The 26,640-nt window shown below is 38.5% G+C and overlaps 1 protein-coding gene across 4 annotated transcripts in view; it reads left to right on the top strand.

The window, feature by feature from the left end:
- FARP1 (FERM, ARH/RhoGEF and pleckstrin domain protein 1) overlaps positions 1-26,640 on the top strand; it is a 380,744-nt gene that overhangs the window by 242,647 nt on the left and 111,457 nt on the right. For all 4 annotated transcript variants that reach the window (XM_045821170.1, XM_045821167.1, XM_045821169.1 and 1 more), the window contains exon 3: positions 14,949-15,053. In XM_045821170.1, the coding sequence (XP_045677126.1) occupies positions 14,949-15,053 (105 nt within the window). The remainder of the gene's footprint in view (positions 1-14,948; positions 15,054-26,640) is intronic.

Consider the following 26,640-nt stretch of genomic DNA (forward strand, 5'->3'; position numbering starts at 1 on the left):
CTACTAATGACGCCATGGTTATAACATAGCTAAATTATAGCAAAGGAGCTGAAAGGGCCCATTCTCTTCTTGGCTTGGAGTTGGGACTCTGAAATCCAGTCTGAAATGTGTTTAACGAGTGTTCTGAATGCTGGGGCTCAGTGCAGAGGGGAACAAGGAGTGCAGTGTGTCCTGGCAGACAGTGTGGCCACCCGTGGAGCCACAGCAAGGAGAAAGAATTGCTGCATTTGTGGACCCAGTAGATGGGCAAGCTTAATAAACATTTAGCTATATTCTCCCAGAATGAAAGCCTTGTCCTGGTTCCCCAGACTTTGGTTTTAAAGTTGTAATTCCTTTTCTTGCTCTGGTTGGCATTTCACAACAGTGATCACACTGTGTTGACCTGGCTACCACCAGGTCTGCTGTTCGGCATTTGAGTAATTTTCCTTCCAACTCCTCCTCCACCACCACCACTACCCTCCCCACCATCAGCACCCCTCCCACCATCCACACTCTCACCCCCACCCTTACCTTACCACCACCCAGTAGAGCTTACTTAGTACTGGATACCATTCGAAGAGCACAGTGTATACTAAGTCATTTAACCTGCACCACAACCCTTGGAAGTGATTCAGCCATCACTCCCGGCCTACAGAAGAGGAAACTGAGACCCCAAGGGTAACTTGCCCAAGGTCATACCTCCATGGACTAGAGATAGGGGATTTGCAAAGAGCCTCCAGAGTTTGTATTTTTAATAATTATATCATACAGCCTCTCCAAGTCACTGAAGGGCTGGAAAAACAGCAAGAAACATCTCCCACATTTCAGCTGTCCCATTTCTGTTTGTTAAAAATTCATTTTTAATTATAGTTGACATACAGTGTTGGTGTTAGTTGTACAATATAGTGATTCAACATTTATATACCTTACAAAGTGATCACCACAGTAAGTCTAGTAACCATCTGTCACTGTACATAGTTATTATGATGTTATTGACTCTATTTCTTATGTTGTACATTTTAGCACCATGACTTATTTTACAACTGGAAGTTTGTACTGAATATAAGAAGTACAAATGTCCCATTTCTTTGTTAACTAAGGATTCCTGCCTTTGCAGTGGAGATCATGCTTGGTTTATGTGACACTCATTGTAGCTTGCAGGGATAGTGTCATACTGTGGTCATACTAACCATATGTATCATACTAACTATATGTATCATACTGTATATCCTATTAACTAGCTTTGGTGCCTTAGCACTTGCAAAGTCTGAGCCTGTTCCCTTGGTTTTATCAGCAAGTTTTCTCTAGGACAATTTGGTCCATCAAATTAGAGATGTAAGTCTTGAAAGAGATTAAGAGAGTAAATAGACTCTGTGGTATAATGGTTAGGAGCAGATTCTCTGAAGCTGGGTTTGAATCTGAGCTCCACAGTGAATGTGACCTTGACAATGTTGTGTTCTCCAGCCTAGCATGTTCTAGGGCATGTAGCCTAGATGAACTGCAGGTATCAGATGTATTGGTCCCTCTGGCCACAGGGTGAGCCCCAAGAGCAGTCACATCTGGTCTCCAGTGTCTATTTACTACAGCAGGTCACACAGACATTATTATTAATGTTCCATAGGGAAAATGGTAGGGACTTGCTGTTATGGCTTCTGATGTGCTGTCAAGAAGTCTTGTGCCATTTGATTCTAGCCTTTGCTTTCTCATAACTTTTAGAATCATCTTTTCAATCCTTGTATTTCTGAGTTTCTTTGCCTTGAAATGCGTTGTACTCCATTCTGTGAGATACTTGCTGGCCCTTTCAGTCTAGGAAGTTAAACCTTTCAGTTCTGGAAATTTTCCTTATGTTATTCTTCCATAATTTCCTTTCCTCTTGGGTGTCTCTGTCCAGAAGTTACATTATTTAAATGTTGGAACTTTTGAATGGAGTCCAAAATGTCTTATATTCTCTCCTCATTGCCATCTCTATGTCCTCAGGACTAGTTTCTAGGAATTTTCACCTGTATCTTTAGACTCTTCTAATGCAAGTTTTATTTCTGCTGCACTATTTTTTTTTATTTTGAAGAGCTCTTTCTTGTTATCCAAACATTCCTTTTTATAACCTTCTAATCTTTTTTCTTTTTGTTGTAAACTCTTAGCTATATGAGGATACAAATTACAACGTTTTCAAAAGTTTTTACGCTACCCTGCATTATTGAAAGTACCTGGCATCTCCCACTTCTGACCTTCTGGGGAGTTCTATGTGATTTGTCTGCTTCTTGTTCCTAACTCTCTCTCTCCTCTCCTCTGTAATTTGATTTCAGCTTTCTCCTCTGTCATCTTCTAGAATCTGGGGGAAATCTCATGCCTGCTATCTCTTCTTTCATTTTCACTGGTTTTTAATGAATTTATTCCTTTTTTCTTTTACTGTTTTGTTTTGTTTTGTTTAAAGCAGGCTTTCTGGATATTGCAGAGATAAACTTGCATGTTTTCAGTCTGCCATATTTAGTCACAAGTCTGACATTCTTTTCATTGTTTATAGTAAGCCTAGGCTAGCCATGACCTTTTGCTCAAACTGTACTGTACTTCATTGACAGCTTCAGACTGTGTGCAGAGGGGCTGGAAAAGTGACACCCTGGGTGGACCCTGGGGTAGAGGAAAGGGTGTGATCTGTGTGACTTCTTAGCCAGAATCCCACCCTCTACATCACTAGGTAGAAGGCTCTCAAAAGAGAATATTTTATAAAAAGAACTTGAGTTGTAGAACACCATTCACATCTGAAGCAACAATAGTAAAAAGAGGAACATCTTTTAACAGCAGGAGAAATGAATTACCTCCCATAATTAGTCAGCTACTAGCTGAGTATATTTGGTTATCAAGGTACTCAAATTTGAAGCCAAAATTTTTATCTCAAATCCATTTATTAGGTTATTAACTTCTTGTACTCCCTTTATTCAAAAGGGAGAGTGCTTAACATGAATTTTTTGTCCCTGAGAGGTGGGTAATGGCACCACTAAAAATGGCTGATAGAGTTTGCAAGAGCTGCTGTGACAAAGTACCACCAATGGTTGGCTTACAGTAGCAGAAGTTTGGTCGCCCACAGTTCTGGAGGCCAGAAGTCCAAATTGAGGCATAGTCAGGGCTATGCTCCCTCTGAAACTCTGGTAGAATCCAGTAGAATCCTTCCTTGCCTCTTCCAGCTCTTTGAGAAGGCCATCAAACCTTGGTGTTCTTTGGTTTGCAATTGTATCACTTCAATCTCTGCCTCCATCATCACATAACCTTCTCCCTTTGTGTCTGTGTCTTCACAGTATCTACTTATAAAAGCACCAGTCCTACTGGGTTAGGTAGGGCCCACCCTATTAACCTCATCTTAATTTAGATACAATGGCAAGACCCTGTTTCCAAATTCACAGGTACTAGGAGTTAGTACTTCAACATATCTTTTTGAAGGACACAATTCAGCCCATAACAGTAGGTTTGGTATTTTTTTGCAAGAGTCCACAGAGCCAGCCAGCCTTGCCTGTAAAGGATCCACCTATCATTTAGTAGCAACTCATCCACGTGTGTGCACCTTGCTATTCAAAGTATAGTCTTCAAAACAGCAGCAGGGAGCTTGATAGAAATTTAGATTCCCAGGCCTCACACCAGCATCTGTAGCTTATCAAGGTCTGCAGGTGATCAGTGAGCACATAAATTGGAGAAGTGCTGCTTGAAATCACCTCCTGCAGCATTCTAGGACAGAATAAGCATGGACCCAAGTATGGGTTCTGCCCCTGGGGACATTGTCACACAGCACATCAATGTGTTAACTGGGCTTTTCATTCTGTGATATTGCACAGACATGACTTTAGGGTTAGTAAGTGGACCCCCTCCTTTTCAATGTCAGTCTATACCTCTGCCATGAAATCTATAAATTTAGTTTTCACATTGATTTTAGGAGTAGATAGTATCTCCAGTCTTTTCATGACTCCAAGTGCTGTGGACTGAATTGTGTCCCCTGCTCCTCTTCCCAATTCATAAGTTGAAGCCCCAATTCCCAATATTGCTGGATTTGGAGTAAAGAAGTGATTAATGTCAAATGTCATCAGAGTGAAGCCCTAATTTAATAGGATTAGTGTTATTATAAGAAGAAATGCCAGAGAGCACATGTTCACTCATTCTCTCTCTCTCTCTCTCTCCTTTGCTCACTCCCTCCCTCCCCCATCCTGTTCCCCTTTCTGCCCCTCTCCCTCTCTTCCTCTCTGTTTCTAACACAGCACTTATTACATATTCTAATTTAGCTGGTTATTTGCACCCCAACTCAGAAAGAGATACCTATTGATTCCATTCACTCAGCACCTAGCACAGCACCTGTGCATAGCTACTCACATGACAAGTGTACCCCAGGTGTCTCAAACCATCATAATTATTACTAGTTCTACTCACCTGGTCAAAAATTGCCAAAGGGCCATTACAAAATCCATGACATTTTAATGCCCTAAGATCAGACATGTTAAAGGCTAGTGATTTATGGGAGATGGAACAATATTCTAATCAATAATAACTTTTAATAGTAGCAGAAAGGGAGCAAAGGCCTTTGAGAAATGGCCTTCCCTTCTGCTGAATAACAGCATACCCTGGTCATCATGGTTATGTTGATCCCAAACCAGAAAAAAACAAAACACTTTCAGAAGGAGCTCTCTGAAACCTGCCAATGCAAATTTTATAAACCCAGTCAGACATTATCTTCATAGATTTCTGTCTATGAAATTATTTCAGAGAGGCAGAACTTGCTTGTATCAAGTAGGATGAACCATTTGTTCAGACCCTGTGTGGAGGTGGAGAGGGGGAGGTGAAGACACCTGCAACTCAGAAAGAGTGGTGTCTTTATTCTTTTAGGGGAGGAAAAGAAGTACTCTCACATAAAACTTTATGTAACAAAAGTAACCTGAAGGCACAGAAATATTTTAAAAGCACAGTAAACTAAAGCAACTTTGGTTAACAGTTTTTAATAGCTTGAAGTTGTATGTGAATATAGCTTTATTCTGTTAAATGAAAGACATATTTTTCATTTTCACCAATAACTTTATTGATTTGGATATTTTCAGTATGTTGGCTGGCTTCTGGTGGGTGGTGGCCAGGGGTGCTGCTAAACATTTTCCAATGCATAAGACAGCCCAACAGCATACACTGTGTATTATTCAGTGCTTACTTGTCAGACATTCCCCAAGAATGTAAACCTCCTCCTAAAATTTAATTTCATAGAATTCCATGAAAATCTAATTCAAAATGCAGAAAGCATAAGGGCATACAGTTTGAAATCAGTCAGTTTATTTGTATAATAGATTAAAATTCAAGTGCCTTTCAGTGTTTAATAAAAACAGCCAGTAAGAAAAAAAGTGATAAAATTTGATTATTTAGTTTCACTCATTACTGGGTTGTTCTCTAAAATATAACACATAATTACCATTTGGCTTCTTTTTTGTAAGGAGTACACTTCTAGAATATGTTAATCAAGGCTGACAGTATGTGTGCATCACAGTTTTTTAGAGGCTGTGGGAATCTTACAGGTCTGCCCCTTCACTCCCAATTCAAACACTTGAAGTCAATCTTTTTTATTTATTTGTCAAAAGATCCCTTTCATATTAAATCATTACTAACAAATATAGGCTTTCAAAAGATGCCTAAATAACTTGATTTCCCTTCCGCATGTATGACACCTTATATAGCTGTAATTGTTAATGGTATATCTTTGTGTTTCTTAAAGAAAGTTACTATTTGAGAAAAGTTCCTTTACAGATGAATTTTCCTCAGGATCTCTTACTTTCTGTCCTGCCAGTTTAATCTATGGTGTTGCCACCTTTTCCACCATTCAGATTTTATTGACTTACATGTTCATTTTAGCAATAAAGGACTAGTGGATTTGTAGCTTTTTAACCTCATCATCAGTGTTTTTCTTTTTTCTTCTTTTTTCAAGTACAGTTGTCTCCATTTGCCCCCACAACTCCCCCCACACCCCACCCATCATGGACTCAATGTCTGTGAGTTCTTTATACATGTTCCTTGACAGCTCTTCCCCTTCTTTCCCCTGTTATCCCCCTCCCTCTCCCCTCTGGTTACTGTCAGTTTGTTCATCAGTTTTCAGTGTAAAGCCTGCACCAAATCTATAATTTGTGGTTACTCCCAACAATGTTTATTTTATGCCTTTTTTGCCAGACACATATAACAGCTCTTCACGCTTAGAAATATTTGCAAAATTTTAGTGCACACATGTGGATATTCACATATTCTTCCCATGTGATAGGCTCTTCCTCACAGCTACTCTGCTTGAGCTGGGTCCAACCCATCAATATTTTTCTGAGCTCTTGTGTGAAGTAAATGGATTCTGTTGTGAGTAACCCTCTCCAGTTGATTACAATGTGAACCCCATTCCTCAGTTCTTTTTCCCTCCTGTGTTTTTATATTGTGCCAAAACAGACATAATATAAAATTAACCATTTTAGCCATTTTTAAATATATACTTCAGTGGCATTAAGTACATTCACAATGTTGTGCAGTCATCACCACTCTGCATTTTACATTCTGTGATATGATTTTGAATAGAATGACTTCTATAGGGTTTTCCAGAAAGTCTCTTCAGTTTTTTTCTGTAAAATAAAAGACATGTTTTTCATTTTCACCAATAACTTTATTGATTTGGATATTTTCAGTATGTTGGTTGGCTTCTGGTGGATAGAGGCCAGGGGTGGTGCTAAACATTTTCCAATGCATAAGACAGCCCCATAAAAAAGAATTATTTTGCCAAAATGTCAGTAGTACCAAGAAACTTCACAAATCACTTTTGACACGTTCAATCAGTCATAGCTCCTTCATACATTGCACAAATCCTTTTTTTTTTGCATTCCAGTTGCATTTTTACCTTTCTTGAAATAATAAATCATAATACACTGAAAATGTTGTGTATCTTCTTCCACCTTCAATGTTACAGTGGCTGTACAAAAATTCAATTTTGGTAAGTTCTTTTAAATACATGGTGATATGACAGCTGTCACAATGAGGTCTAACAAATTTGTTTTGAATGAGGTTAAAGACAACTAAGCACTACTAGAGCCATTATATGGAAAAAACTAAACAAACTTTTTGGCCAAACCAATAGTATGAAGCTCAAAAATTCATTGGAGACAAGTGTAGAGAAATGATGTTGCAGACCAATGGAGAAAATCCATAGTAAAAGGAAAAGGAGGGATGATTTTTCTTAAAGAATGAGGTTGCAACTCCTTTGCTTCTTTCCTTCTCCAAGATGCTTTCTCTAAAGCAGAATTTAGCCTTGGTACATGGATACCTCTGGACATTTCTACCCCAGCTCCTAAAAGGAAGGTAAACTGGGTCCCTGAGCTTTGAAATCATGATGTCTAGAAGCATTTTTTACTGCAGTGTCTGGTACACATTGGAATGTTAATGAATGCTGAGGACCACTTACCCATGAAATTGTCATGTAGTGGCTGCATTGAAACTTTATAAATACTTTCTAGCAGTGCTACATACTGGCTTTCCTTATATACCCAAATATTAACAGCATTCACAGAGAAATTAATATAATGCTACCTAGGCACTTATTTTATAGATGAATGGTAAGAGCTTAATATCATTCAAACTTGAACTTTTCCCTGTATAAAAATTGTGGTATCATAGAAAAGTCGTTTTCTACAAAGGATTTATACAAAATAAAAAACTTTAAGGAAGTTATTAAGAATTGAGACCAGATTTGTCATTTATCAACTAGATTTCAAGCATCTATTTTCAGCCACTTAGTATTACCAAGATATGTTTGATATGTTCACAAAAATCTCTGCAGACTCAGTAAAAGACCCAGTTCAGGTGGTAAATACACCTCATCCCAGCTTGTTCCACAAGGTGCTAGTAGAACATCATTTCTATAAAAACATCCACTGCATATTGAATTTTTGTTGTTGTTTACACTTCCAGCATTGAATTATAAAATCTTATTTCCCAGACTGTAAACCCTAGATGAAGTTATCAAATTCACTTTTTTCCAGGGATTCTTGGGAAATATGAGTGCTTGTCAGTTGGTCATGTAATTGGTAACTCATATTTTAACAATTAGGAAATATCAAAAATTATGAGAGAGGACTTTAGTCAAGATGGTGGCGTAGACAGACATAGCTCACTTCTTTGCACAACCACATCAAATTACAATTAAAATATAGAACAACCATCACTCAGAACAGTCAGAAATCGAGGAGAATGGAAGTCTGACAACTACGGAATTAAAACATCACATCCATCCAGACTGGAAGGAGGGGTATAGAAACAGGCTGGTCCCACACTCGTGTGGTAGATAAAAATTCGGGAGGATATCTTGGGAGCAAGGAGTCTCCTCCCCACACCAAGACCCCCAGCCAGGAAGATAGGTCCCCACAATTTCTGCCTGCAAAACCAGGTGGTATTGAGTCAGTGGAAGAAACTTCTGGAGCCCTAAGCAGTTCCTCTTAAAGAACCGACACATGGACACACCTACTCAGACTCACTCTGTCTGCGCTCCAATATGGGGGTAGCAGCTTGAAACACCAGTGATGTACTGGGAGAAACTGAAGGATCTGGCATCAAGGCTAGCAGAGGCCATTGCCCCTTTCCTGAACCCTCCTCCCAAAAAGCCACTGGGCCAGCAAGCTGGTGTCATATTTCAGACTCTATCAACCTAACACTGTTTGACCCACCTTGGAGATTCACAGAGACTCCCCGGACCCAACTTATGGGTACACCCAAGCTGTTTTCCATATGAATGGCTGGTCTTGGCTCATGCTTAACAGCTGACCTCACTGAGCTCTAGGCCCAACACTAGTAGGAGCCAGCCTAGATTCACAGCTTGGCTTCGATGGGAATCTCCAAGCCCAGCACAAGTAACAGTCATATACCTCAGGTAGGGTAGCCTCGAGCAAAACACACATTGGGGCTGACCTTAGCCTGCACCATCCAGGAAACCCCAAGGCTAGTCCACCCAGTGGACAGCTATAGACTATGTAGGATCGCCATCATGCTGTCTCTGCACAGCTGATCCTCCACGGAGGGCAGATTGGTGGTAAGTCACAGACAATCCTTGCAGCTTACTGGTCCAGGCAACTCCCTTCCTTGATCTACCAACAGCAACCATACCTCACCTATAAGATGAAGGTGTACTCAGGCCTACACACAAAGGGCGCACTTTGAGTACCCACCTTGGGTGATAGGGGAGGTTGTGCCCCTGGACCCTACAGGACAGCTACTATATTATGCCATACTACCAAGACACAGAGTCAAAGCAACTCTACCTATTACATACATACAAACAAACACAGGGAGCAGCCAAGATGGAAGCATACATAGATACACTTAGCCTTCTCACATACCAAAAGAAGGAAAACAGCAAATGTAAAAAACAAAAAATAACCAGAACTGTCAGAAAATTGAACTGTATCTAAGTCAGACAAACAAGAAGTTAAGGAATATTCATCCATACCAGTAGCAGGGGAGGAGATGGCAGTCAAGGTGGAGAGGACTTACAGCAAGGTGGTGGCTAGAGGACCAGGGCAGGCAAGACAGCTGGCTGGCTGAGCTGGTGGTCCCACATTCGTGTGCAGGTAAACCGGGAGAAACAACAGGAAGCAAGACAGACCATGCAACCCAGGGTTCTAGCATGGAGAAATAAAGCCTCAAAACCTTTGAAAAAACCTGCAGGTGTTGAGGCAGCAGGAAAAACTCCCAGCATCACAGGAGAGTTCGTTGGAGAGATCCCCAGGGTCCTAGAACATACACAAACCCTCCCACCCAGGAATCAGCACCAGAAGGGCCCAATTAGCTTGTGGGTAGTGGAGGAAGTGACTGAAAGCTGGTCCAGAGCTGAGCAAGCGGCATTGTTCCCTATTGGTCCCTTCCTCCACATCCCAGTGTCACAACCCAGTGAAATGGGTTGCCCTGCCCTGGTGAATACTTAAGGCTTTGCCCATTACTACATAACAGGCATGCCAAGACAAAAAATATACAGCCCAAATGAAAACAGATCAAAGCTCCAGAAAAAATACAACTAATCAATGAAGAGATAGCCAGCCTGTCAGATGCAGACTTCAAAAACACTGGTAATCAAGATGCTCACAGAAATGGTTGAATATGGTTACAAAATACAGGAAGAGGTTAAGGTTATGAAAACTGAAATAAAGAACAATATACAGGGAACCAACAGTGAAGGCAAGGAAACCAGGCCTCAAATCAATGATTTGGACCAGAAGGAAGAAATAAACATTCAACCAGAACAGAATGAAAAAACAAGAATTCAAAAAATTGAGGAGAGGTTTAGGAACCTCCAGGATATCTTTAAATGTCCCAACATCCCAGTCAGAGGGGTGCCAGTAGAAGAAGAAGAGCAAGAAATGTAAAACTTATTTGAATAAATAATCAAGAAGTTCCCTAATCTGTTAGGCAAAGGAAGTAGACTTCCAGGAAGTCCAGGAAGCTCAGAGAGTCCCAAAGAAGTTGAACCCAAGGAGGCACACACCAAGTCACCTCAAAATTACATTACCCAAGATTAATAGTAAGGTGAGAATCTTGAAAGCAGCAAGAGAAAAGGAATTTACCTACAAAGGAATTCCCATAAGACTATTAGCTGATTTCTCAGAAGAAACCTTATAGGCAAGAAGGGTCTGGAAAGAAATATTCGAAGTCATGGAAGGCAAGCACCTACATCCAAGATGACTCTCTCCAGCAAAGCTATCATTTAGAGTGGAAGGGGAGATAAAGTGATTCCCAGATAAGGTCAAGTTAAAGGAGTTCATCATCACCAAGCCCACATTATATGAAATGTTAAAGGTTCTTATTTAAGGAAAAGGAGATAAAGAATATAAACAGTAAAATGACAACAAACTATCAACAACTGAATCTAAAAAAGCATAAACAAAAACTAATGAAACAACTAGAAGAGTAACAGATTCACAGAAATATAGACCACATGGAGGGTTATCAGCAGGGAAGGGAAGGGGGAAGAATGGAGGAAAAGGTACAAGGAATAAGAAGAACAAATGATAGATACAAAATAGACAGGGGGAGGTTAAGAATAGTATAGGAAATGGAGAAGCCAAAGAACTTAAATGTATGACCCATGGACATAAACTAAGAAGGGGGAATAAGGGTGGGCCAGGGGGTACAGGGTAGAGGGGAATAAAGGGGAAAAAAATGGGACAAATGCAATAGTATAATCAATAAAATACATTTTAAAAACAGAAAACAAACACAAAGAGGCTGCCAAAACGAGAAGACAAAGAAACATGGCCCAAATGAAAGAATAGATTAAAATTCCAGAAAAAGAGCTAAATGAAATGGAAATAAGCAATCTATCAGATGCAGAGTTCAAAATACTGGTTATAAGGATGCTCAAAGAACTTAGTGAACTCAACAGCATAAAAAAGATCCAGTCAGTAAAGAAGGATTCACTAACTGATATAAAGGACTAATTACAGGGAAACAACAGTAAAGTGGATAAAGCCACGAATCAAATCAATGATTTGAAACATAAGGAAGCAGAAAACAACCCATCAGAACAACGAGAAGAAAAAAGAATCCAAAAAAAGGAGGGTAGTATAAGCAGCCTGTGGGACAACTTCAAGAGGTCCAACATTCACATCATAGGGGTGCCAAAAGGAGAAGAGAAAGGGCAAGAAATGGAAAATCTGTTTGAAAAATAATGAATATTTCCCCAAATTGGTGAAGGAAATAGAGTTGCATGGAGAGTCCAGGAAGCATGGAGAGTTGCAAAAAGATAGCTGCAAAGAGGCCCACTCCCAGACACATTATAATTAAAATACCAGTGGTTAAAAATAAAGAGAGAATCTTAAAAGCAGCAAGAAAAAAGCAGTTAGATACCTACAGAGGAGTTCCCGTAAGACAATCAGCTGATGTCTCAAATGAAACTTTGCAGACTAGAAGGAATAGGCAAGAAATACTCAAAGTCATGAAAAGCAGGGACCTACAGCCCATATTGTTCCACCCTGCAAAGCTGTCATTTAGAATGGAAGGGTGGCTAAAGAGCTTCCCAGATAAGAAAAAACTAGAGGAATTAATCATCTCCAAACTATTATTATATGAAATGTTAAAGGGGCTTTTTTAAGAAAAAGATCAAAACTATGAACAATAAAATGGAAAAAAATACATATTTATCAACAATTGATCTAAAAAACAAACTAAGAAAACAAGAACAGAGACAGAATTGTGGACATGGAGAATGTTTTGGTGGTGGCCAGATGGGTAGGGGATGTGGGGGAATGGGTGAAGACGTGAGGGGATGAAGAAGTATTAGTAGGTAGTTACACAATAGCCATGGGGATGTAAAGTACAGTATAGGAAATGATGTAACCAAGGAACTTACATGTTTGACCCGTGGATGTGAACAATGGTGGGGAAATTGCCTGAGGTACTGTGGGGTCCTGGGTGGAGGGGACCACGGGGAAATTCAGGACAACTATAATAGCATAAACAATAAAATATAATTTAAAAAAAAGAATTGTGAAAAAGGATTGTGAAACTGGCATGTGCTCTTCTTTTTTAAAAACATCTGATAATATAGGAATACTTCCATAACTTTTTATCTCCAGACTCTTGTTTATTATGTTGTTATTAATGCCTGCATATTTTACTGGACAGAGAAGAGGACTTAGAACCAAGAGTTGTGTATCAGTTACTCATGTAGCTCTTTGGAGGCAGGTGTGAGAACTTGCACCCAGGACCCTGCTTTAGCCTGGCTGAGGAATTCCCGAATGCTTTCAGCAAGACTGAATAGGGAACAGTGGTGTCACGAAGAGATGAGAAATAAGATTGGTTACCAGTAATTCATGTGGCTCTTACATCCACTGGGTAAATGCAGGTGTATGGGGGAGTGTTTGACAGAAGAGAGTGGGGTTTTCATTCAATCACATGTTACTCCTGCCTTCCATCAGTGCAAGTAAAATGACTCAACCCTTGGACCAGGCATTCAAAGTCTGAAGCCTGGTGAGTTTGGAATTATCCATGGAGGATGTTGCTCTCCCTTAGACAGCTGTGAGCATCTTCTGGACTTTAATGATGAGTAATTATTGGAGCATAAATTGGTATCTGTTTAAAACAAAGATGCTTTATTGTTGGACACTGAAGCACCTTTGATGGCTCCTCAGGTCACACTGGGGCAGGCCATTGGATACATTCATCTTTGTACTTGTCAGACTCTGACTCTATCAGCTAGTCTCCTGGGTTGCTAATTGGTTTCTAAATGTTCTGCTTTTCTCAGAGGGGAGGTGAAGCTAGGAAAGGGGCAACTAGAGATAACCATGTCTTTGAAACATTTTTCTTTCAGTGTTTGATGTGGTGGAGTTGAATATATTTTACTGGTGGGTCATTAGGAGTCCACTGGATAGTGAAGAGAAACCAAAGCATATGATTCTAAGCTTTTAGGGTACAAATTGGGTTCTTATATATCATATTCCCTTTCCTTACAGATTCAGTGTAGTATTGATTTAACAGACATTGAGCAGGTGTCAGGTGCTTTGCTAAACAGTAGGACTATAAGGGGAATTAATAGTTCAGAATTTAATAAGAGAGATAGACGCATAGCTATTTATATATAATATAGTGGAATGAGAAACTTTTATGATTCATTTTAATAAAATTGGTTGTTCTTTAAACATTGTGCATAGAAGGATTAATAAAATATGGCCTTTACCTTCACTGTATATGTAGTCTAGATGAGTCTACACAAAATGCTATAGAAACCAGCCCTGGCTGGCGTAGCTCAGTGGATTGAGTGCGGGCTGCGAACCAAAGTGTCGCAGGTTCGACTCCCAGCCAGGGTACCTGCCTGGGTTGCAGGCCATGGCCCCCAGCAACTGCACATTGATGTTTCTCTCCATCTCTCTATCTCCCTCCCTTCCTCTCTAAAAATAAATAAATAAAAAATCTAAAAGAAGATCTTATTAAAAAAAATGCTATAGAAACCTAGATGGAAAAAAAGCCATAAATTTTACCATATTCATGGAGGAGAGAGGCACAGGGCAGAGTTTCAATGGCAACAAAAAGGGAATGGGATCATGAATTGAAAACTTACATCCACCCAAAACCTACACAAAAGTATTTATAGCAACTGTATTCATAATTGCAAAAATTTGGGCAACCAAGATGTCCTTCAATAAGTGAATGCATAAACAAACTGTGATCAATCTAGAGAATGGGCTATTACTCAATGATAAAAAGAAATGAGCTATCAAGCTATGAAAAGACAATAAAGGAAGCTTAAATGTACATTGTCAAGTAAAAGATGCCAGTCTGAAAAATCTGCGTACTTTGTAATTCCAGATATATGATATTCTTTAAAATGCACAATAAAAAAAATCATTGGTTTCCAGGGGTTAAGGAGGAGGAGGATAAAGGTTGAAGAGGTAGAGCACAATGGACTTTTAGGATGATGCTACTGTTATGGTGGATACATGATATTATACCTTTGTCAAACTCCATAGAACTGTACAACACAAAGAATGAGCACTACTGCAAACAGTTGGACTTCAGTTGATAGTAATGTATTCGTATTGGCTAATTATAACAAATACATTGCATGAGTGCAGTGATCTTCAACCTTTTTTATCTCATGGCACACATAAACTAATTACTAAAATTTTGTGGCAAGCCAAAAAATATATTTTTTGCAAATCTGACAAAAAATAGGTATAATTTTGATTTGTTCACATCAGACAGCTATTGTTGTGCTGGCTGTTGTCATTTTTATTTGACAATCTAAGGGAAGAGAGGTGAGTGCCCCTGACTAAATGCTCAGGTATTACATGTTTTAAAAATTCTTGCAATGCACTGGTTGAAAATTGCTGCACTAATGCAAGATGATAGTGACAGAGAACACTGTGTGTGGCAGGGAGAGGTATCTGGGAACTCTCTGTGCTCCTGCCTGTCTCAGAGGGCATAACTTCTCTTGTTTCTGTTCCCAGCAAAGAGCCCCGGGGAAAGTGTTGCTGGATGCAGTTTGCAACCACCTCAACCTTGTGGAAGGCGACTATTTTGGCCTGGAGTTTCCTGACCACAAAAAGATCACGGTAGGTGATGTCATATTGATGTTGCTATTTTGTTTCCTGTTTCACTTGGGAGAAGGGAGTAGTTGGGACCTTTCCTTGACCATACAGAAATATACAGCAGAAAAATGCCCAGAGCACTTTTAATCTTTTTCTGAAAGTAATGTGTGGATGGCATTAAAAGAGAACACACAAGGAAGACCATCTCACTCTCACCCTTTTCCCACAACTTTCCCTCCAGGGCCACCATTACAGTTTCTTGTGTATCCTTCTGATCAAAGTCCATGTATATATATACATAAATACATATTTTTGAAATATGCTAATATAAGTGTCACACACACCTGTACTTTTCATACCTTCCCTCATTAAAATGTCACTAAGATCATTCCTTTGCAGGACCTAAAAAGAATTCACTTCCTTCTTTTTAAATAGTTTCTTTCATACAATTCCAATGAATGCATATGCCATAATTGCCAACCTCTATTTTAAATGATGGGATACTTGGGTTGTTCTCAAACTTTTGCTGTTACAAATGATTCTACTGTAAACATACTAGTACATTTGTATTTGCACCCATGGCTACGAATTTCAGTAGTTCAGATCCAAAAGCATTGACTTACCTAATGCATGGGTTTGCCTATTTCAAAAAGCTGGCTAAATACACAGTGGGACAAAAGTAGGTTTAAAGTTTTGACTACACAAAACAGTTTATTCTTCTATTATTATTAATTATTGTATTATTTTCCATACGAACATCTGTGAACTTACTTTTGCCCCACCCTGTATGTCATATTGTTCTCTTAGAACACAGCTGTTTTGCTTTGCTTCTTTTTTTAATTACTCTATTGTTCTTCAATTACACTTGTCTGTATTTTCTTCCCACCCCTAGCCCCCACCCCAGCCAAACCCACCTCCCTCCCTTACTTCTACCCTCCCCCTTGGTTTTGTCCCTGTGTCCTTCTCCCCATTGTCCCCTCCCCTCTCCCCTCTGGCTATTGTTAAATTATTCTTAATTTCAATGTCTCTGGTTATATTTTGTTTCCTTTTTTCTTTTGTTGATTATATTACAGTTAAAGGTGAGATTGGGTGGTATTTGTCCCTCACTGCCTGGCTTATTTCACTTAGCATAATGCTTTCTAGTTTCATCCACGCTGTTCCAAAGAGTAAAAGCTCCTTTTTTTCTCTCTCTGCTGTGTATTCCATTGTGTAAATGTACCATAGTTTTTTGATCCACTCATTTGCTAATTAGGTTGCTTCTAGCACTTGGCTATTGTAAATCATGCTACTCTGAACATTGGGGTGCATGGGTTCTTTTGGATTGGTATTTCAGGGCTCTTAGGGTATAATCCCAGCAGCAGAATTGCTGGGTCAGAAGGCAAGTTCCATTTTAGTTTTCTGAGGAAATTTCATACTGTTTTCCACAGTGACTGCACCAGTCTGCAGTCCCACCAACAGTGCACTAGGGTTCCCTTTTCTCCACATCCTCTGCAACACTCATTTGTGGATTTCTTTATAATGGCCATTATGACTGGTGTGAGATGGTGTCTCATTGTGGTTTTCATTTTCATCTCTTGATGGCTAGTGATGCTGAGCATCTTTTCCTATGTCTCTGGGCCCTCTATATGTCCTCCTTGGAGAAACATCTGTTCGAATCTCTTGCCCATTTTTAAATTTTTTTTTTTGTCTTCCTGGAGTGGAGTCATGTGAGTTCTTTATACATTTTGAAGATCAAACCCTTGTCCGAGGTATCATTAGCAAATGTTTTCCCATGTAGTTGGTTCTCTTTTCGTTTTAATATTCTTTTCTTTGGCCATGCAGAAGCTTTTTAATTTGATGAGGTCCCATTGGTTTATTCTTTCCTTTATGTCCCTTGCTTTAGAGGATGTATCAGTGAAGATGTTGCTGCATGGAATGTCTGAGATTTTCCTGCCGATGTTTACCTCTAGGACTTTTATACTGTTACAACTTACATTAAAGTCTTCTATCCACCTTGAATTTACTTTTGTGTATGGTTTAGTTGGTGATTGAGTTTCATTTTTTGGCATGTAGCTGTCTAGATCTCCCAACACCATCTGTTGGAAGAGGCTATTTTTCCTCCATTTTATGCTTCTTCCCCCTTTGTCAAATATTAATTGACCATAGACATGTGGGCTTATTTCTGGGCTCCCTGTTCTGTTCCATTGGTCTACGTGTCTGTTTTTAGGGCAGTATCCGGCGGTTTTCATTATACTGGCCTTGTAATACTGTTTGATATCAGGTATTGTGATCCCTCTTGCTCTATTCTTCTTTCTCAAAATTGCTTCAGCTATTCAGGGTTGTTTATGGTTCCATATAAATTTCTGAAAAGTTTGTTCTGTCTCTGTGAAATATGTCATGGGTACTTTAATAGGGATTGCATTGAATCTATAAATTGCTTGGGGTAGTATGACAATTTTGATTATGTTAATTCTTCCAATCCATGAGCATGGTACATGCTTCCACTTGTTTGTGTCTTCCTTAATTTCTTTCTTCAGTTTAGTATAGTTTTCTGAGTACAGGCCTTTTACCTCCTTGCTTAGGTTTATTCCTAGGTACTTTATTTTTCTTGTTGCTATATTAAATGGGATTTTTTTCCTGATTTCTGTTTCTGATGTTTCATTTTTGGTATACAAAAATGCCTTTCAATTTTGAGTATTGACTTTCTATCCTGCTGTTTTGCCAAATTGATTTAAGGTCAAGTAGTGTTTTGGTGGAGTCTATAGGATTATCTATATATACTCTCAAGTCATTTGCAAACAGTGACAGTTTTATTTCCTCCTTTCCAATTTGGATGCCGTTTATTTCTTTTTCTTGTCTGATGCTGTGGCTAGGACTTCCAGTGCTATGTTGAATAGGAGTGGTGAAAGTGGGCATCCTTGTCTTGTTCCTGATCTTAGTGGGAAAGGTCTAAGTTTTTGTCCATTGAGTATGATGTTCGCTGTAGGTCTCTCATGTATGTCCTTTATTATGTTGAAGAATGCTCCCTCTATTCCCCCTTTGCTGAGTGTTTTTATCATATATGGGTGCTGTACCTTATCAAATACTTTTTCTGCATCTATTGATATGATCATGTGATTTTTGTCTTTGCTTTTGTTTATGTGATGGGTTATATTTATTGATTTGGGAATGTTCTACCATCCTTACATCCCTAGAATGAATCTCACTTGGTTATGGTGTATGATCTTTTTAATGTATTGCTGGATGCAGTTTGCCAATATTTTGTTGAGGATTTTAGCATCTATGTTCATCAGTGTATTGGCCTGAAGTTTTCTTTGTTGTATCTTTATCTGGTTTTGGGATTAAAATGAAGCTAGCTTCATAAAAAGAATTTGGGAGTCTTCCATCATTTTGGATTTTTTGTAATGATCTGTGAAGGATGGGGTAGCTCTTTCTTAAGTGCATTGTAGAATTCTCCTGTGAAACCATCCAATCCACGGCTTTTGTGTATTGGGAGGTTTTTTTATTACTTCTTCAATTTTGTCAGCTGTTGTTGGTCTGTTCAGGTTTTCTGCTTCTTTTTTTGTTGAGTTTTGGAAGATTATATTTTTCTAGAAATTTGTCCATTTCACCTAGGTTTTCAAATTTCTTGCCATACAGTTCTTCATAGTAAGTTCTTACAATCCTTTGTGTTTCTGTGGTGTCAGTTGTAATCTCTCCTCTTTCATTTCTGATTGTGTTTATTTGGGTCCTCTCTCTTTTTTTCTTGATGAGTCTGCTTAAAGGCTTGTCAGTTTTGTTTACCTTTTCAAAGAACTAGCTCCTGGATTTATTAATCCTTAGAATTGTGCTTTTAGTCTCTATGTCATTTAATTCTGCTCTGATCTGCGTTATTTCCTTCCTTCTACTTGCTCTGGGCTGTCTTTGTTGTTCTTCCTTGAGTTCTTATAGGTATAGGACTAGGTTGTTTATTTGAAATGTTTCTATTTTACTTACGTAGGTTTATATCACTATGAAATTCCCGCTCATGAGTTCCTTCACTGTGTCCCATAAATTTTGGATTTAGTGAGTTCATTTTCATTTTTTCCAGAGACTTTTTTATTTCCTCCTTGATCTCATTCTTATTCCATTCATTATTTAATAGTATGTTGTTCAATCTCCATGGGTTCAAGTGTTTTTGAGTTTTTTCCTTGAGGTTGGTTTCTAGTTTCATCCCCTTGTAGTCAGAGAAAATGCTTGATATAATTTCCATTTCCTTGAATTTGTTAAAGCTTGTTTTGTGTCCTGTCATGTGGTCTGTCTTTGAAAATGTTCCATGTGCATTTGAAAAGAATGTGTATTTTGCCTCTTGGGATGAAGGGTCTATATATATATATTAGTTAAGTCCATTTGATCTAAGACAAAAATGTCTTAGATCAAATGGACTTAAATCTCTGAATAAATGGACTTATTGAAAAATCATGCCACAATATCTTTGTTGATATTTTGTTTGGAAGATCTGTCCAGTTTTGACAGTGAGGTGTTAAAATCCCCCACTATAATTGTGTTCCTCTGAATATCTTTCTTGAAGTCCTCCAAGATTTTCTTTATGTATTTGGGTGCTCCTATGTTGGGTGCCTACATATTTACAGTATTTATGTTTTCTTGATGGATTCTTCCCTTGAATATTATGAAGTGACCTTCTGGCTTTCTTTTTATGGCCCTTGTTTTGAAGTCTGTTTTCTCTGATATGAGTGTTGCTGCCCCAGATTTTCTTTCCTGTCAGTTTGCTTGAAATATTTGTTTCCAGCCCTTCACTTTCAGTCTGTGTAGGTCTTTTGTTCTGACGTGGATCTCTTCTAGGCAATATATGTGTGGATATATTGATTTCTATATAAATCATGATATATTTATATCATGATTTCTTATCCATTCAGCTATTCTGTGTCTATTATTGGAGCATTTAATGCATTTACATTTAAGGTTATTATTGATAGGTACTTATTCATTGCTAGTTTTGTACCTGTGTTCTTCTCTCTCTCTTTTCCTTCCTTTCCTTAAAGTAGTCCCTTTAGCATCTCTTGAAAAATTGGTTTGGTGGAGGTGTATTCCTTTAGACTTCTTTTGTCTAGGTAGCTCATTATTTGGCCTTCCATTTTAATTGAGAGCCTTGCTGTGTAGAGCAATCTTGGTTGCAGGCCTCTGGTTTTCATTACTGGAATATTTCTTTCCATTCTCTTCTGTCTTGGAGCATTTCCATTGAGAAGTCAGCTGCTAGCCTTATCAGGGCTCCCTTGTAGATTACTTCCTGTTTCTCCCTTGCTGCCTTTAAGATTCTCTCTGTGTCTTGGAATTTTGCCATTTTAATTATGTTGTGTCTTGAAGTGGGCCTCGTTGGGTTTCTCTTGATTGGGACTCTTTGTGTTTACTGGATCTGTGTGACTTTTTCCCTCATCACATTAGGGAATTTTTCATCATTACCTTTTCAAACGTGTTTTCTATCCTTTGCTCCTCTTCTTCTCCTTCTGGTATCCCTATATTACGGATATTGTTATGTTTCATGTTGTCTTGCAGCTTTCTTACCACCTGTTTCATTCTTTCTGAGCCTCTTTTCCTTTTCTTGCTCTATCTGGGTGTTTTTTCTGCCTTGTCCTCCAACTCGCTGATTCTATCCTCTGTTTCATCCAGCCTGCTTGTAGTTCCTTCTAATGTGTTTTTTATTTCAGAGATTTTATTGTTCATTTCCTCCTAGTTTTTGTTTACAGTTTGTATTTCCTTTTTCATGGTGATGTAGTTCTCACTCAGTTCCTTGTAGTTGTCTGTGAGTTCCCTGAGCATCTTTATAACCATTAATTTGAATTCTGTATCTGATAGTTTGGTTACCTACATTTCATTTAGCTCTTTTAGTGGGGAGTCTTCCATTCCTTTTGATTGCGTGTTCTGTTTTTGTCTTCCTGTTTTAGGAGACTTTTTTTGTTTGTTTCTGCTCTTCCTGATGTTTCACTTTGCTAGCTATCTTTGTAGGGTGAACTTCTATGGTAGGAATTCTTTGGGGTTCAGTGGTGTGGTGTATTTGATCTCCTTGTGCAGACACTCTAGGTTTGACTAGGTTCTTCTGTTTGTGTGGGCTCTTTTATTGTACATGGGTTTTACCTTTAGTGGTTCCTTTGTTAGTGGTTTTTCTCCTCCAGCAGGTATACTGATGTTTGCAGTTCCCACCTATTCTTGTTTGTGATCAGTGGCAGTGGGTAGGCAAAATGCATTAAGACAGTAGGAGAGTATTTTATGGGATTTCAAGTATCAGCAAGTAGAGAAGAGATAGGAGATTCTTTGGATAAGTATAGCATTAACTATGATAATATTTCACCCAAGTAGCCACTTTTTATAAAAGGTGAAAGAGAGATAAGATTCTTGTTAGAGGGGAGGAGGATTATGAGCTTACTCCAGTCAACAGAGCACTTATGCATGGTTAGATGATGACATATAGCGGAGTAAAGGATAGAAAGTAGGCATAATGTGTTAGAGAATAGAGTTAACCAGAACAATAATAATGCTCAGTATTAAAGTGAAGTCGGCTAATATCATGGAGAGTTGCTGTGTAGTATGTACAATTGTATAGAACAATAATTATTTACAGTAGAACTGGAACAACAATAATATGAGAAGAAATATATGATTTCGATAACCAGAGTAGAAAGTACCCGATCAAGAGTTTTGTGTTTTTGGAGCACAGGTGAAGTGAAAGAAGGGAAATTAAAATACAATAAAGAAAAAATAAGGAAAACCAGTCAAACAATGCAATTAAACAGGGAAATAAAATGAGGAAAACTAAACATAAGGAAGAGAAATAAAAAATACTAATAAAAGTGGTAAAAATAATACACAGAAACAATAAAATGCCAGCCCTATGGGATAGAAAAGTAACATTTGTCTCAGTTTCTCAGTTTTGGGGGTTAGCCTTGTGCTCCCCTTTCGATCTATCTCTGGACCCTTTGTAACTCCACATCTTACTGTCTCACTTGAGGGAAGGAAAAAAAGGAAAAAAGAGAGAGGATCCAAAAAATAATAATGATAATAATAACTAGCCTCCTGCTGACTTTCAGCCTATTCAGGGAGTTCTGGTGATCTTCCTAGATGCCACAGGAAGAAGGGGGCTGGACTCTGCTTTTCTTCCTTCCTATGGTTTTGAGAGAATGGGGACCAGGTCTGTGTTGCAATATTCAGTTTCCTGGCTTCCGGCCCAGGTTCTCTGTGAGCTGCAAGGCTCAAATCAGCCACTCAGTTGCTCACAGCATGGAGCCCGAAACAAGCAGGCGTGCAGTTCTGCTCAGCTGCTGTCTCTGGGTAGGCACAGCTGAAATCACCCTCGGGGTGAGCTGGCTGCTGCTAGAGAGTTCCTTACAAAGTAGCTGCCCATCGTTCTTAACAAGCCAGTCTGGATACTATCTGAGTCAGGGTTCGACAGGGCCCAACTCCTCCCTTCTCCAGGTGTTGCCTGGCACCTCAGTTTCTCTAATGCTGGCGTCCACAGTCCCAGCAGATGTGTACTGCCTCTGTGTGTCTCCCACTTTGTCTCTGTTCACCCCCACAGCGACTTCCAGCACCCAGGTACCTCCTGGTGCCAGGCTGCCCTCCCTGCTCTGGTAGGGGAGGGAGCAGGTGCTCTAACTCTCCTTCCTGTATCCTTCAGCAGGCACCAGACTGGGGGCCATAGCAGCCCTGGCTCCCATGCAGATCCCAGGGACCTTACTGTCCCAGTGCAATCTCCTCACGGCCTGTTTTTCAATGTCCTCTGCAATTTTTTCCTCCAGACTTCATATAAACTGGGGTTCTGTTGGCTGTTCCTCAGATCAGCTAGGTGTTCCAGCTGGACACAGGGAGAACTGGGTTCTGCTCCCACCTACCTCACCTCCATCTTCCAACTCTGTGTTTTGTTTTGTTTTAATTAATAGACTTTTTTAAGGGAAGTTTTAGGTTTAAAGGAAAACTGAGTAGAAAGTACAGAGAGGTTCCCATATACTACCCTCCCCCAACATGTGCTCAAGTGACTTCTTTTATTAACAGCTTGCAATAATGTAATACATATGTTACAATTGATGAGCCAATATTCATACATTATTACAGTCCAAGGTTTACATTAGGGTTCATTCTTTGTATCATACATTCTACAGGTTTCCACAAATATATAATGACATGTATCATAAGGGATAGCTTTACTGCCATGAAAATCTCCTGTGGTCCACCTCTTGATCCCTCCCTTCCTGCTGAGCCCCTAGCAACCACTGATTTTTTAAAAAAATATTTTCTTGTTTTCTGTATTCTTGGTGTTCTGATATCTGGGTGTTGCTGACTGGAGACTGACTGCCCTTCCCAGGGCTAGAGATGGGTGTTAAAATCTCAAACTAAAATTGTGAAATTGTCAGTTTCTTTTTGCAGTTTGATCAGGTTTTGCTTCATGGATTTTGAAGTTCTGCTTTTAAGTTTAAGTGTATTTACATTTACATTTAAGTATATAAATGTAAAACACTTTTATATCTTCTTAATTAATTTTTATTAGATAAAGAAATTACCTTGTTTATCCCTAGGGATATTCTTTACTCTGATATTTGCCTTGTCTGATACAAAGATAGCCTCTTTAGTTTTTAAAAAGTGTTACTGTTAGCATAATATACCTTTCATCCTTTTCCTTTTAACTTATATCTTTATATTTACAGTGCATTTCTTATAGGAAGTGTACAGTTAGGTCTTGTTTTGTTCAGTCATGACAGTCCTGCTTTTTAATTTGTAGTATTTAGACCATTTACATTTAATGTGATTGGCAATATGGATTAGATCATGCATCTTGTATTTGTTTTTTATTGTCTTGTTCATTCTTTGTTCATGTTTTTCTGCTTCTTTTTGATTAATAGAATATTTTTGATAATTCCACTTTTCCATCTATGTTGGCTTATAAGGTATAACTCTGGTTTGTCACTTTAGTGGTTGCTTTGGAGTTTGTATGCATCTGTAACTTATTAGAGCCTGCTTTCAGGGGATATTATGTCACTCACATACAGTGTAAAAACTTAAAATAATATATTCCAGTTACCCTTTGCTGATCTTTTTGTATATATAAGTTATAAACACCACATTACTATTACTATTTTTGTTGTCTTTTTTGTAGCTATAAATAATAAAAATCTTTAAAGCATCTTACCTATATACCAGGAGTTAACATTTTGGTATTCCTCATTCCTTTGTGTAGACACAGATTTCTATCTGATATCATTGTTTCTGCTTGAAGGACTTTCTTTAATATTTTATGTTACATGAGTCTACGGATGACGAATTCTCTCAACTTTTATGTTTGAAAGTGTTTTTATCCTGCCTGCTTTTTTAAAAGGTATTTTTTTTTGCTGGGTATAAAATTGTAAGATGAATTTTGTGTTTTTCTTCCAATATATTAAAATTTTCCTTCACTGCATTCTCACTTTCATTGTTTCTAACAAATCTACTGTCACATTTATCTTTACCCTTTTTTTAGCATGCAAAAATCAATAGCCTTTATTTTTTCTTTTTAAACTTTTTAATTGTATTTTTTCCATTACCATTTAATCCCCCTATACCCTCCCCTTGCAATCACCACACTATTGTCCATGTCCATGAGTTCCTTTTCCTTTTTGCTCAATCTTTCTACCTCATAACCTCTCCGATTTAGCTGTCATCCTGCTCTCTATCTATGAATCTGTCTCTACTTTGCTTCTTAGTTTAGTTTGCTCATTAGATTCCACATAAGAGTGAAATCATGTGGTATTTGTCTTTTTCTGACTGGCGTATTAATATCGCTTAGCATAATGTTGTCCAGATCCACCCATACTGTTGCAAAGGATAAATTTTTCCTCTTTTTTACAGCCGAGTAGTATTCATTGTGTAAATATCCCATACTTGTTTTATCTACTCATCTACTTGAGTTGCTTCCATATCTTGGCAACTGTAAATAATGCTGCAGTGAACATAGGGGTGCTTATGTCCTTTCAAATTAGTGTTTTGGGTTCCTTCAGATATATTCCCAAAAGTAGGATCACTGAGTCTAAAGGCAGATCCATTTTTAAATTTGTGAGGTATCTCCATACGGCTTTCCACAGTGACTGAACCAATCTGCATTCCTACCAGCAATGCAGAAGGGTTCCCCTTTCTCCACATCCTTGCCGGCACTTGTTGTTTATTGATTTATTGATAATAGCCATTCTGTCATGTATGAGATGATAATCTCATTTTCATTTTGATTTGCATTTCTCTGGTGACTGGTGACATTGAGCATCCTTTCATATGTCTATTGGCCATCTGCATGTCCTCTTTGGAGAAGTGTCTATTCAAATTCTTTGCCCATTTTTTAATTGGGTTGTTTGTTTTTTTAATGATCAGTTTTGTATGTTTTTTACAAATTTCAGATATTAACCCCTTGTCAGATGTATCAGCAAATATGTTCTCACATTCTGTGGGTTTTTTATTTTGGTGATGATTTCCTTTGCTGTGCACAAACTTTTTAGTTTGATGCAGTCCCATTTATTTTTCTTTTGTTTCCCTTGCTTGAGGATATATATCTGATAAAACACTGCTAAGAGCAATGTCTGAGATTTTGCTGCCTATGTTTTCTTCTATGATTTTTATGGTTTCAGATCTAACATTGAAGTCTTTCATCTATTATGAATTCATTCTTGTGTGTAGTGTAAGAAGGTGGTCTAGTTTCAGTTTATGCACATGTCTGTCCAGTTTTCCCAATACCATTTATTGAATAAACTATCTTTAGCCCATTGTATGTGCTTGCTTCATCTGCCAAATATTAATTAACTATAAAGGTGTGGGTTTATTTCTGGGCTCTCAGATTTGACTTTTAACGCCTGTTAGGTGGGACTGGTATAGTCTACAACATGGAATAAATTATTCCCTACTGCTAGGGATGGCCCTTCAGCATTCTACCCAATACCCATGAACAAGGAAGTTTTCCAATCTGCCTGGTGCACATAAGTAATGTTCCTAGCCCTGTGTGAACACCAGGTACTATGACATCTAATGTCTTTATTGTTTCTTTTTCCCAATATTGGTATTTTTCTCACAAGCATATGTTGATCAGTATTCAGCTGATTACTGAAGGGTTACCTTCTTTACTCTCTTCAGTGCTCTTTCTGGAGAGAACTTTCTCTTCTTTGGAACTCTCCTGTGAACTTTTGCTACTCAGGTTCCCTATACTCTCAGCCCCATCTCTTCAACTCATGGATTTTTCCAGGTTGTTTCTTCCTGTACCACAGTCTAGAGACTTGCTCAAAGTGGAAGCCTGGGTTGACTGCAGGGATTGTGATTATTTTGTTATCTCTCAGGAAATCACTGATACTCATTGCCTGGTGTCCCAGATCTTTTGTGTTATGTATTATTTCCATTTTTTTATTGTTTCATGTGGGAAGATCCTGTCCCTCTTATTCTATTTAGACCAGAATCAGAAACCTCTAATGGGTTTTAAAAAGAAAGCCACACTTTACATATCTTTTAAATATAAACAAATGTAAAATTACTAAAAAAAAAAATTCAAAGTGAAGTTATTTCTTCCAGGAGTCAGCCTGAAGAAAGTCTAAATTGTTGCAATGATTTCTAGATACTGGATAATTTTTTATAACCTATTTTTCTGATTCTGTATATG

This window comes from Phyllostomus hastatus, unplaced genomic scaffold (assembly GCF_019186645.2).
Source record: "Phyllostomus hastatus isolate PE091 unplaced genomic scaffold, TTU_PhHast_1.1 phas_scaffold_46, whole genome shotgun sequence".
Lineage (NCBI taxonomy): Eukaryota > Metazoa > Chordata > Mammalia > Chiroptera > Phyllostomidae > Phyllostomus > Phyllostomus hastatus.